Genomic DNA, 14034 nt, shown 5'->3' on the forward strand with positions numbered 1-14034 from the left:
TCTTACTTGTGCAAGTCTTTTTATCGTTGTTCAGTTGAAATCCTGTCCGACAGGCACAAGAATAGGAGCCGAGGGAGCTGATACAAAGTTGTTCACATCCGTGATTTCCTTGGGCGCACAGATCTATCACTAAAAACAAAGATGTATTAATTAATTAATGCCCAACAACGACAATCACAGCGAGGTCTACATGCTAAAATTTAACGTAAGACAACCGTACTTTGCACATTTGGAAATCCATACAGAAAAAAAAAAAAAGTTACAATGAAGACAAGGACCATACCATGAACAAAGATATTCTGGAAGTAACTGTAGTTCTAGGTCCTGCAGTTACCCCAGTATTCTATAGGGTTCTTAAAATGATTATATTATATACACTGACGGGAACTGCAGTTTTATGTAACAAAGGTACAGATCTTTCATCTACTGATGCCAGCAGGCAAAATAATTGGTTTGGCTCAGGCACCAGGTTGTGGTAGAAAATCCGTGCCCAACGAGAAGAAGACATCTGTTCTGGCCAGGTCTACCTAAATATTAGAGACCCCTACACTGTCAGAGGGGTGTGGGGCGCACAGGGACGAGGCCCAAAACATTAAACACATGGACCCTGCCATATAACAATGGCCCTGGCTTTAGTCTCCAATGTGTCTTTTACTCATAAACCCATTGTTCTGTCTGCTGGGAAAGATTACTACTTGGCGCTGTACACCGATCTCCCAAGACTTCGCCGACCGTCACAGGGAGTCCAACCATCACCTCAGAGTCTCAGTAACGGTTCTACCGACGCCTCTGATCCTGAACCATGTGTATTGTGAAAAACAACAACATCTTTACGACATAACGGAAAACATTTTCTGTGATTAACCCCAACTTACTCGAGCAAGTCTTCTTATCGTTGTTTAGTTTATAACCTTTACTGCAGGCACAGGAGTAAGAGCCCGGGGAACTAACACACAGTTGTTCGCAGCCATGATTTCCTTGGGCACACAAATCAATCACTGGAAAAAAAACCAACAATGAGTTAAAAAAAATTTCCATTTTCACAAGTTTAACCCCTTCACGACAGCCCGTACATCTTCAGGCTCATAAGGCATTGCCTTTAATGGGTTGAAGGACAACCTGTACTAAATCACAACACTTACCATCGATGTAACACATTTTGTGGCATGAGTCTTAGACTCAGGATGGGTTTATGTCTATCACATTCATGCTTAAATTCCCCGACTTCTGATGGGAAGCGCTTCCATTTATCCACCACCCTCTCAGCAAAATAATACTTTCTTACATTGCATCTAAACCTCCGACCTTCTAGTTTTAGCTTATGACCTCTCTATATTTAACGGGCTTGCACCGATACCCCCTGTCATCCAGTAAGAACATGATAGAGTTTCAATAGAATCTCCGTTTCAAATAAGTTAAAAAGAAACGACTTCCAAATGATCCCAAAGATCTGGAACAGTAAATCTAATGTATAATAAAAACAACTGTGAAAAGGGTATTGTCACTTCAAATAAACAAGCAATATTTATTTAAAAGGTACTAAAATAACTTTAATACAATACTATGGCTGTCTTGTATGAAAGGTTTACTAGGGAAGCGACTTTTCACATGGGTGGTCTTTCTGGTCAAACGAACAAGAACTGCGTTGTGCGCAGATAGACGACTTTAAACCATCTGCTGTGGTTTCTCTTGTAAACCTTTTAATAGGTGAAGGAATTCCTCCTGAATTCTTTAGCGTCCCCTCATTAGACCTCCGGGGACATCCAGAACGGGACTATGAATTCTCAATGTTTATTTATTTATTTATTTTTAACCATACAATGCAAAGAACAAAGTTCCCAGGTATGTCCTTTAATTCACGGGCAGCTCCTTAATCTTCTTATATGGTATTTCTAATCTTACTTAGTCCATGGGTTGGCCCAATAAAGGGTATCTAACTTAACTTATCTTATCTGAGACCAACATATTCATTTGTGTTCAAAGAATTATATAAAACCAATATATAACGGAGTGAGTTGAAATCCATCGTACACTTACCAGAACAGGTTTTCCCATCTGCGTTTAGCTTGTACCCTGCATTACATTCACAATAATAAGAGCTGGGAACATTGACGCAGCTATGCTGACATCCGTGGTCCATTTCTGTGCACATGTCCACATCTGGGAAATAATTGTTACTTGGTAAATAAATGTTTTGTGGAGTCATTTCATACTAAAAGCTCTCTTCCAGTGAAACATAAACTTGATTTCTTTGAACCCCCCCCCCTAAGCCCACTGGTAACTTTGGGATACTAAAAGCCCCTCTGTAACTAAACCCTACACCAAAAAGACATCCCTGCATATAGATCTTTTTTAAAGTTATAAATAAATGTAAATAATTCTTATGAAGCCAACAACTTAAAGTTACCAAGTCAACCAATGTGTTCTCTTTTATATCACAGCCTTCCTCCATACAACTTGGTTGCTACATTGATATCGTTATTCGCCATAGAATGTTTTTAAATACTATGGCAAATAACGGAGCCATATCAATGTAGCAACCAAGATGTTTAAATAAGATTATGCAGTCCTGTCATAGAGGGTAGGGATTTATTTGCAAAATACTACAAAAGTCCTTTTTAGTTTCTCTAAATGAGTTCTAATGGCGTGATTTAACACATTTTAACAAAAGTTAGGAGAGTACCTGATATCCTGAGCTATCTTACACCTACAGATAAAAAAGTAAGAACGATAGCGACTCACCGCATAGTTTATCTTGGAACTGAATAGCGAAGTGCTGAATCAGATCGAATGACTCTACATGGAAAACATGGTCATCAAGAGGCGCAGAAGCCATGGCCCTCAAAGAATTTACATCGGCCCTTTGAACACCGACAGCGTAGATTTCAATACCAGAATCCCGGGCCTGAGCGGCAACTTCCGTAACACGGTCCTGAGGTCTGCCGTCGGTCACAATAATGGCGACTTTTGGAATCCTTTTCTCTAAAGGTCGAGCTCCTTCCTCAACAGTAAATGCAACATTCATGGCATATTGTATGGCGAGACCCGTCATGGTTCCTTGTGCCAAAGGAATGATGTCGTTTATGGCCTTTTCCATGTCTGACTTGTTGGAAAATGTCTTGAGAGAGAACACATTTTGTACTTGGCTGGAGTATTGCACAACTCCAATCCGTGTTTTTGTAGGACCGATTTCAAGTGAATTAATGATATCAATCATAAACTTTCTCATACTTTCAAATTCAAATGGCCGAACGCTTCTTGAGCTGTCAATGATAAAGACAAGGTCCATGGGGCTAGTTTTACATTTTTGTGCTGAAAAATAAAAGGAAAACGAGAATTAAGCACACTATGGAACAGAATATGCATGTAAGCACAGTATATATATACACATATATACACATATATACACACACATATATACATATATATATATACACATATATACACACTATATGGACAAAAGTATTGGGACACCGGGCCATTGCATAGACATTAATATGTAGTTGGTCCCCCCTTTGTAGCCATAACAGCTTCCACTCTTCTGGGAAGACGTTCTCATTCATCCAGTAGAGTAGAGATTTATCAGAGAGGTCCGGCACTGATGTTGGATGAGACCCCCGGCTTGCAATCTCTGTTCCAGTTCATCCCAAAGGTGGTCGATGGGGTTGAGGTGAGGACCTTGCGCAGGCCGGTCAAGTTGTGGCTGGTGCTATGGGCTAAGCCTAAGGTAGCTCCCAACTAAAATAAAACTACCTCCAGCCAGTGGTGCATCGATGCTCAGAACTGTGAGGTTCATCGCATAACAACTGCCTCTGACATCATTATATTAATATCACAGATGTTGCAGTTTTCACATATTTTGGCCCAATATTTTTTTTAATTATTTCTTTTATATTCATCACAGAAATTGATAGAAGGCATAGCGGAAGAAGTACGCATTTTTCCATAGTGAGCACCACAATACTTCTGAAATTTATTAGACAGTTTAGACATTTTTCAGGCTCAAATGTCTTATAGTAAAGTTCTTCATGATTTGTCAAAATCCTACTATAACACATTTTTTTAAAAACTCTACTTTTTTAATATCCCTCACCACTATCGCTGCGGGTCTGAGCAGGCGGTGGGTCTGAGCAGGCGGTGGGTCTGAGCAGGCCGTGGGTCTGAGCAGGCCGTGGGTCTGAGCAGGCCGTGGGTCTGAGCAGGCGGTGGGTCTGAGCAGGCGGTGGGTCTGAGCAGGCCGTGGGTCTGAGCAGGCCGTGGGTCTGAGCAGGCCGTGGGTCTGAGCAGGCCGTGGGTCTGAGCAGGCCGTGGGTCTGAGCAGGCCGTGGGTCTGAGCAGGCCGTGGGTCTGAGCAGGCCGTGGCACCGCTGCTCTTGTTAGAATAACGCTTACAATCAGCCTTTATTCAATAATGGCCAAGGGGTGAAACTGAAATGTTTGAAGGACCGACTTGAGGTTTCGCAGCTGCTGACTTGCATTTAAGTCTCCATTGAATGCAAAAAGAGATCAAACTCCCAGGATAAGCTCTGTGAATTGAAACTTTTGCCAAATACCCCCTTGTACGTTTCTGCCAGATAACTCCAAAGCCAGCAAAGACCGAGCTGTGGGGTTTTTTTGTCCACAGACCCTACGGCCTCGCTTGTGCAAGGAGCGCTCTTCTGCCTTGCGGTAAAAGTAGATATTACTTTCCTACTAATGGAACAGTAATGCATTATTTACGTCTGCTGAAACATCAGGTTCCAACCACAATCAGGATAGGAAGTCAAATATGCCCCACTGACAGAAATCTGGCAAAATAAGATGTTTGCTTTCAGCTCATGTGTAGAGGTTATAAACAAAAGAGCTCTATTTAAATAAGCCGCGGCTGTTTGCGGTTATTGCTCTTTCCCTATCCCGTCACGCGGCCGCACAGCAAATCGCTTCTGAAACGTCTGGAAAAGTCCGCTCTTTGTAAGCGTCTTGGCAGAGCGGCACCGGTGCTCCGGGGAGACCTCCAGTGTCGGTTAAGGAGCGTTTGACTTTCTCCCACAGATAACGCAGCGTTTATCCTCTTAATATAGCTGCTATTACGGCGTTCTATAAAAAGGAAACTCAAATATTAAATATTTCAAGAATTTTACCATCCACCGGCCAATACCGATCCCGTAGAATGCGTTATAAATGGTATCATCACCTTACGCAATCTTACGTAAATATTAGGTATCGGCTCAACATATAAAATGTTCCACTTTACAAATACTTAGATCTTTCGAAAACTAAACCCTAGACAGGGCGCTTCATATTATCATTAAACTTCCTTTACTATTCCCCATAAAAACCTATACAGTAACTTTTTACAGTTACAGAATCTCGACTGAGCCAACAGTATTATAACAGAGTACATGCTGATTGTTATGTTATTTATTAAATGAGGTTATATAATACTTGTTATGTCCTGTCTACCCACTATAAAGAGCTATGGAGTATGATTGTGATATATATATATATACACACACACACACACACACACATATATATACATACACACACACACACATATATATATACATATACACACACACACACACACACTTAGGAGGGTGGGGTCAAATGTGGGAGTGGGCGGGACCAAAACCAGGAGTGGGCAGGGTCAGAAGTATGACCACCAGAACTGCAAGGTGGTCATGTGTATCGGTTTGTCTTAGTCTGTCAATTGTCATCTCGTAAGACCCCTTGAACATATGTATTGTATTAAGCGCTGAGTTGATTGTTGGCGCTATATAAATAATAATAATAATAATAATAATAATAATAATGTGGGAGCGGTGATGGAAGTCTATCCTCCATCAGTTTTACAACTCGCTCAGCTGGTTAGGGGAGACCAAATGATCTCTCCAACTGGCCTGCTGTTTGCGAAGGGAGGACAGTGGGGTAATTATGCTGAAATGGGGTACACTGCCCAAAAATTGGGACAGTCATGAAAATTGGGGGGGGCATCCTAATGGCCCCCTACTAGTACTTATGATAAGGTCAGCTGGGAGATGGAGATGCGAATGATTTACTCCAGCCTCGACTGTCACCATGTAACAAACTGTTAGGAAAATGATGCATTGCGAAACGTTTGACTCTCACCTGCAACCTGTGGTCTCGCTTCCAGTTTTGCCAGAATGACAAAAATAAACGTTGAGAGGCAAAGCAGCTTCATCTCAAAGCTCGGAGACGTCTTAATACGGATTTACTGCTGGGAATGAAAAAGGAATCGTTAATAAAGTGCTATTAAATTCACTAATAATAATAATAATAATAATAATAATATACAGTATGCCTATAATAACAAAACAGTCAATTCATTCTATTATAAATGGTTTATAAAACTGGATTCTGCTCAGATTCGCTTAGATCCTTACGCTTGCCCATTGTTCCTGTTTCTAACAGAACACGATGGCGATATATAAAACCATAAATATAATAATAATAATAATAATATGAGGCACGCTACTATTTTGTACCGTTTACCCATAAAACAGGAACGGTGAACACATTTTATTCTACAGAGGCAAATGTTTAAAAAGTTAAAAGCAGAGGTGTGAAAAAGCAGTAGTATTAATGCCGTATTAAATAGTATTATTATTATTATTATTATTATTATTATATAGGCAACATTTTTAAAATAAACAAACATTTTTATGCATGTGTTGGTTTAATTCTTTATATTTCACTGAAATATGTAATGAAAAAATATATTTTTATGTGATTAAAAAGTGAATCAAACCGGCTTTTTTTTTTTTTTTTTTTTTTTTTTTATTAGTCATGGAAATGTATCTTGTTTCATGAAGGCTAAACAGACTGAACAGTGTTTTTTTTTCCAGTTTAAAGATAAAATTTCTGCTCCTGAAGTCCGCTCTCTATTTTCGCAGGCGCTTTGCCAGATAATGTAAATCTTACAAATATAGAAAGCGGATTATTCATTAAACTAACAGCGAAGCTCTTTTATAGGTGGATTTTTTTTTACTAAAATGGCGCTGTACCCCAAATAATCTTTATATCCATACAGTAAATGTATCTACGTGTAAGCGTCCAGATCTCATTAACTACGACGTCTTTGGCTGTTCTTGGTATTCCAGCTATGACAGTTCATATAGAACAGAAAACAAAAACGCTCTGCGCTTGTGCTTTATAACGAAGCTAATAATAATAATAACACATTATGGCGCGTGGTTCTATGAATTCTTACTATTAGTCCGGCCCTAATTGCATTCCTTAAGATTCCAGGGGCTATTTAGACCCCAGACAGCCCTGATCACAGGTACTTCTAACGCCCTCTGAATTTGGGCTGCGAGTGATAAATTTAACTTAAGAGCAAAAAACAAGAACTTAATGATTTTTATAGACGGCGCTATTAAGAAAACGTCTCTCGTAAAATCCGAATCTCAAACTGCTATTTAAAGCCTGCAACAGAGACTAAACATTAAAGGATGAAATCCACCGAGTCCCAGAAAAGGAAATGAAGAACGGATTTCCAACATCGATGGTTTACAGAGATTATTCTGTGAAAAGTATTGACGCGTATCGGATTTCATTCCATGCCCAGCTTAAACACGAACTTAGACCTGTATGGTTTTAAAAGTGAAAAACAAAGGGCTAGCGTTTGATGTAAATGGCCAACTAAATGCAGTATATATATCATATATTAAATATTAACCATTTAAGTGACAATTTACTAATTTAGTAACGAGCACGATGCGGTGGATATCGTTATTGAACAGTTATAAAGCTTACAAATAAGTACAGATATTTTCACCCAGGAGATGAAAAAAACATTTCTCCTCATCTCAGACAGGGTGGTATTTTACTTGTAAAAACATAATTGTCCCCCCCCCATTAAATAACACAAACAAGGCACCGTTTATTCCTGGGGATAACGTTCCACCAACCCACAGAGAGTAACATTGCTCAGCACCCGTACAAAACGTATAATATATAGACTATAGCGATGGCGCCTCGCCAGTCACCCCCCCATCGCAGGTTATACAATCGTTTTCTACACAGAAATATGAATTTTAAACAAACAATTCAGCGATCGTGGAAAGGCAGCACTGCGTTGGGGAGTTCATGGCAGTGAGCGGTGAAAGATATTCGACACCTAAAGGGAACGTCTGCGCTTCACAGAAAGATTCATTTACTCGGGAAGAGAATCTGAAAGACCCCGCAAACGAATGGATTCCAAGATCGGACGATTCCTATCTCTGATGCCGAAAATCGCCTGTTTAACGGAAGATCCCTATTTGAACAAAGACTACTACTATGTGCAATATTTCTTAAGAGGTCGTTTATATTAACCACTTATAAATGTTCTGCATACGCCTTAACGCCTAGGGGTGCAGCACATATTCTCCTCTTAATAGCAGAATCATTTAACCCATTTAATGCATCACAAGGTGCTTGGTTCCGATTGCCATTCATTGACTAAATACTTTGATAGTAAAGAATATTATGGCGTGCATGTTTTTGATGATGAGGATTTAGGTCATTATACATCATCCGGTATTCCCGGTATTCCCAGACATCCTTTGAATTCCTGCATTCAGAGATCTTCTTAAGGAATCCGCATTCCATTTCCATCGAACAAAAACCTTTTCAAGCTCGGCTCCACTGGTGGCTTTTTTTTAACACAGCTCATAAAATCCAACTGATCGCTAAATTTCACTCATTGTTTAGGGGAGAATTCTTTACTTTCGTACATTCTGTGTTAAAGCCACCTGAAGAAATAAAATGTCTTAGATTCTGACATTTGTCTTTTCACTAAATATGTTTTAATGTGGATTAAAAAATGCTGGAATTTGAATAAAACAAACAAACAATGTCTTAATATTGAATCTTCCCCTATATTTGTATCTTGCTTTGGCCATTAGGTTGCTAAAACATAAATAATCGAATGCAATTATTTATAGGATGTGCTGAAACAAAAGCCTGTTAGTCTTGGTTGACGTGGCTTCTAACACTGCTTCCAAATACGCTTCTATCTTAGGATGTGGGGGTCACTATCCCCGGTGGTCTTTGGCTTTCCGCTCCCTTCTGTTGCTTTGTGATACTAAATTTAGCTATCGTTTCACTTGCACAGTTTGTAAGCGAGGAAGGGGTTATTCCTGCTCGCTCTCTATCGGACAAATACCATCTAGAAACCATTGTAAACCCGTCCCAAACCATTTACCAACCCTGATCTAACATTATCTACAGCGCTCTTCAGCCAGTACTGCCTCACGCTAAGTTGGTGACAATTTTCGTCTTGTCCAAGTACATGCATGCGGCCCCCACACACACACAGGTAGGCCATAGGCATACTTTGCCAGCTCAGGGTTGTTAGTGATGCATTTTGCATTCACTTTGCGCTGCCCCAGGTGCCAAGGAGTCTCTACATATTTAGGTAAAAATAAGGCTGAGTTTGGTTTAAACGCATAGTAATGAATATAGATTAGGTTATGTTGCATACCCACGCCGACAAGGAACGGCCCCAGCACGGGAAGCCTTCCGTGTCCCACGACGTCCATCGGATCCTCATCTGGCGCCCTCTGCCTACAGTGGCTGGCTGAGGCCTTCCACGCAGCAGCGCCACACACAAGATGGCCACAATGGAGCAATGTGAACGGAGTGATGTCACATCATTTTGAATGTGACGCCAATTTCAAAATTTGGTGCCTTTTTCTCCCTATAAAAAACGTCCGAGAACCACTACACCATCACACATTCGGCCCAGTCTGTCATTCAGTGTCTAAATTCCTGAAACCCAAGTGTCTTGGGAAAACTGGGCCTTTTCCTTGTTTTACATCTCTCAACCAACAACAGAAAAATCAAACTGACTTTCTCTCGATGATCTGAAGTGTTAGCTTTTAAAGTCATAGAAGGGTCCATGTGAAATGAGTTAAGTGGGAACTCCTATTACTGTTCATGCAAGGTCATTTTATAAAGAGTTCTTTCTTTCAAAGCCCAAGCGCCCCCCTCCATTATTTAAAATCAGTCACCTTAGTGAAGGCATAAAATATTTTTTTTGTAAATAACATTTTTTTGTAAATCATATTTGGTTCACAGTAGCACAGCTTTGTCTAACTTTGCTACCAGAGAAATGACAAGTTTCCAGAAAGATGTGTTTACCTAGTTACCTTAGAAAGCCATCTGTTGACCCTTGCAAACAGTACCTATTCAGACCCTCAGAGATAAATCACTAGCGTTCCGAAAGTCTATATAACTAACCACATGACAGCTGGTAGGAGGGGACATACCAGGCTTAGTAAGGGGTGACCTGTTTTAAAGGGGGTTTCACTCATCTATAGAGTGCTCTAAGAAAGGGCTCATTGTGAAGGACCTAGTAAAATGCTTCATTGTTCCACAAATTAAATCAAATGCTACACAAAAATGCAATCTGTAAATATTTACAACACATACCTAGAAACCCTATATATACTCAGACAGTCCAACTTTGGGGTATGGAAAGCACAAAGAAACAATTATGAATGATGAGTATGCATGAAATATAACCTAAATCACTGTTACATTGTATCAATACTTACATATAACTGAGAAAAATATAAATAAACCTAAATCACTGTTACATTGTATCAATACTTACATATCACTGAGAAAAATATAAATAAACCGAAATCACTGTTACATTGTATCAATACTTACAGATCACTGAGAAAAAACCCTAAATCACTGTTACATTGTATCAATACTTACACATCACTGAGAAAAAATAAATAAACCTAAATCACTGTTACATTGTATCAATACTTACACATCACTGAGAAAAAATAAATAAACCTAAATCACTGTTACATTGTATCAATACTTACATATCACTGAGAAAAATATAAATAAACCTAAATCACTGTTACATTGTATCAATACTTACATATCACTGAGAAAAATATAAATAAACCTAAATCACTGTTACATTGTATCAATACTTACACATCACTGAGAAAAAATAAATAAACCTAAATCACTGTTACATTGTATCAATACTTACATATCACTGAGAAAAATATAAATAAACCTAAATCACTGTTACATTGTATCAATACTTACATATCACTGAGAAAAATATAAATAAACCTAAATCACTGTTACATTGTATCAATACTTACATATAACCGAGAAAAATATAAATAAACCTAAATCACTGTTACATTGTATCAATACTTACAGATCACTGAGAAAAATATAAATAAACCTAAATCACTGTTACATTGTATCAATACTTACATATCACTGAGACAAAAATAAATAAATCCTCCATTTCTTGCTTTTACCATTTAAAACCATTATTTCTGCATATGTAATTAACTTTGCTGTATCTATTTATGTGCAATATTCTAGCGCTTTATAAATATACCGGTTAAAGAATACAAATGGAATGGATCCATCATCCTGGGGACACTTTGTAGTTTTAATGACATCTGCATTAAGTGTAAGCAGATGCGCCCAATACCTGCAGAGTATTAGAATGTCTCTGATCGCTGCTAAAACATTCAAAGTTACATCTGAACATTAAATAACCTTTGTTTCATAAATAGAAGAAAAATGGATAGAGCTGCAAATAAAAATTGAGTCTTTAGTTGCTACTTTTTATTGGGCCAATGTAAAAAAGTTGCAACCTAACATAGGCTTCTGGGACCAAAGATGTGTCTTCCTCAAATGGAACCCGAGGATCCAACAGCTTATGTAACTCTAATAAAGGGTACCAAGACTCAGTTTTATAAATATGAAAAGCCAATTAAAAGTGTACATGTGTGTCTGTGTGTCTGTGTGTGACTGTGTGCGTGTGTGTGCATGTGCGTCTGTGTGTGTCTGTGTGCGCGTGTGTGTGAGTAACAAATCTGAACCCAGGGAAAGATGCACCCATTGAGATCAATATAGGACAAAAAAACAATAATGTAAGCAGTAAAATGTTTAGATGTCAGAGCTAAAGAGCTTCCAGATGTCCAGTTTTGTATGTAACTAAATTCTACTGATTATACTGGTAATGGGGGGGGGACCCATTAGCAGTTTGATAGTCAATGGGTCATATTCATTCAGACAAAATACAGATAATTCATGTTTATCTTAAACTTAGCACATAAATTATACTTTGTAAGCAGGACAACTATTATATTATTCCATAATTTGCTGTGGCTGCATGGACATGCGACATGAAGTTTGTCAATCTATGTTTTAATTAACATGAAATACATTCAATAATTGAACAGATTTCCACTGTACACCTGCCAGAATCAGGTTATAATATATCCACCTCTCTGTCTATTCCTTTATTCAGATCATTAAATGGTGCAGGTATGTCTCTGTAACTGGACACCAGAATCACCTCCATCATTTATAGCCATGGGTACCAGAGAAGGAGTGCAGGGAAGTCTTTGAGACTCCATTGAAATGAACGCTGCATGAGTACCTAACCAGCACAGCTTGCCAAGAATGAAATGATCAAAGAGGGTTTAATGAAGCCATGTTTCCAAAGCATGTACAGTTGGATTAAACACTTCCTATGCTGAATTCTTCTTTTATATTAACTGCAGGACATTTATACCGATCCTGATCTACTGAGCCTTAACACCTAATTGGAACAACCTGTCCATTCCTCTCCTATATATTTCCTCTCTAATACAATACAAGGTATTCCAGCAACTCATTTGGATCTCAACCAGAAGGGCAACAGTAGAATTCTAAGAAGGCACCAAGATATTTAATATTATATATATATATATATATATATATATATACATACACACTATATATATATATATTATATATATATATATACACATATATATATACATACATACATACACATATATATACACACACACCCACATATATATATACACCTATACACACACACACACACACATATATACACCTATACATACACACACACACATTATATATATATATATATATATATATATATATATATATATATATATATATATATATATACACACACATACATACACACACACATATATGATATATATATATATATATATACATACATAAAAACACACTCTAAAGAATATTTTATTCTCAACACCTTCTCTAATAAATTTAACCCTTGAGTCCCATAGGTAGGGACTCCTATAACTTAAATGCAAATGCATGAAGTGTGCATATTTACAATGCATTTGGTTAACTTAGCAAATCTACTTCCATCTCATGCAGCAGGAATTTATACAATTTTTTAAAAATCAAATGCCTAAAACATGTGCAAAATCATCTTTCAGAAAAAAACAACCAAAATTGCCTTACTGTAAAGTTATGTCTCCCTTCTCTTTGCTATCCTGGATTGAGGTCTGGAGAGAGCTGTGCAGGTTTTTAATTCTGGGGAGGTAAAAACAAAGCCACGCCCCCTCTGAAATTGGACCTGGGGGTCTGCTGCCTTTAGAATAACGCTGGTTAAACAGAAGCCTTCAAGCCCATTCACTCCGAGGAGGGCGGAATTAGCGTCCCAAACGTTGTTTTTAATTCTTCTTCACACTGGCAAATGGGGTTAAGTGCAAGCTTTGCTGGCTGGAGGTTATGCGGGGTTCTTCTTGCTTCCAATATTTTGCAGCACAAAATATACCCTATAGAAAAAAAATGTTTTACTAGTAAATATTAATTCACATGTAAACTATGTTTTCATATTTAATAAAAAACTACGACTGAGAAAAAATGATTTTTTTTTGTTTTTATTACATTTTGATAATTTTTTAGATGATTATTTGCCTGGCTCATGCTATAAGCATCTAAAAAATAATCAAAATGTAAAGGAGATGACATACTGTATGATGGCATTATATACCCCAGTTAGATTTACCTTTCTGTGGTTACCTATGATATTTTACAATACTTTACATTTTAGTTGCTCTTGCACTCTGTGTATTTAATTGATTATTTATGGTTAGTGGACCCCGGTTGCATATTCAATCAGTTTCAAGCTCAGTTTACTTTGAAACAAGAACTCCAGCTACCTGTTCAGTGCCCCTGATTTTAAAAAGGTGTTCAAGTAGCACATAACGTGTA

At 38.1% G+C, this 14034-nt stretch overlaps 1 protein-coding gene across 1 annotated transcript in view; it reads right to left on the minus strand.

Moving 5' to 3' along the window:
• LOC128471856 (matrilin-4-like) overlaps positions 1-13369 on the minus strand; it is a 13450-nt gene extending 81 nt beyond the window's left edge. The window contains exons 1-6 of the mRNA XM_053453833.1: positions 13279-13369; positions 6112-6217; positions 2743-3312; positions 2038-2160; positions 876-998; positions 1-129 (exon numbers count right to left, since the gene is read on the minus strand). The exon at positions 1-129 is cut by the window's left edge and continues 81 nt beyond it. Coding sequence (XP_053309808.1) covers positions 1-129; positions 876-998; positions 2038-2160; positions 2743-3312; positions 6112-6184 — 1018 coding nt within the window. The 5' untranslated portion in view covers positions 6185-6217; positions 13279-13369. The remainder of the gene's footprint in view (positions 130-875; positions 999-2037; positions 2161-2742; positions 3313-6111; positions 6218-13278) is intronic.
• Between the last annotated feature and the right edge of the window lie 665 nt (positions 13370-14034).

Source organism: Spea bombifrons, chromosome 13, assembly GCF_027358695.1.
Source record: "Spea bombifrons isolate aSpeBom1 chromosome 13, aSpeBom1.2.pri, whole genome shotgun sequence".
NCBI lineage: Eukaryota > Metazoa > Chordata > Amphibia > Anura > Pelobatidae > Spea > Spea bombifrons.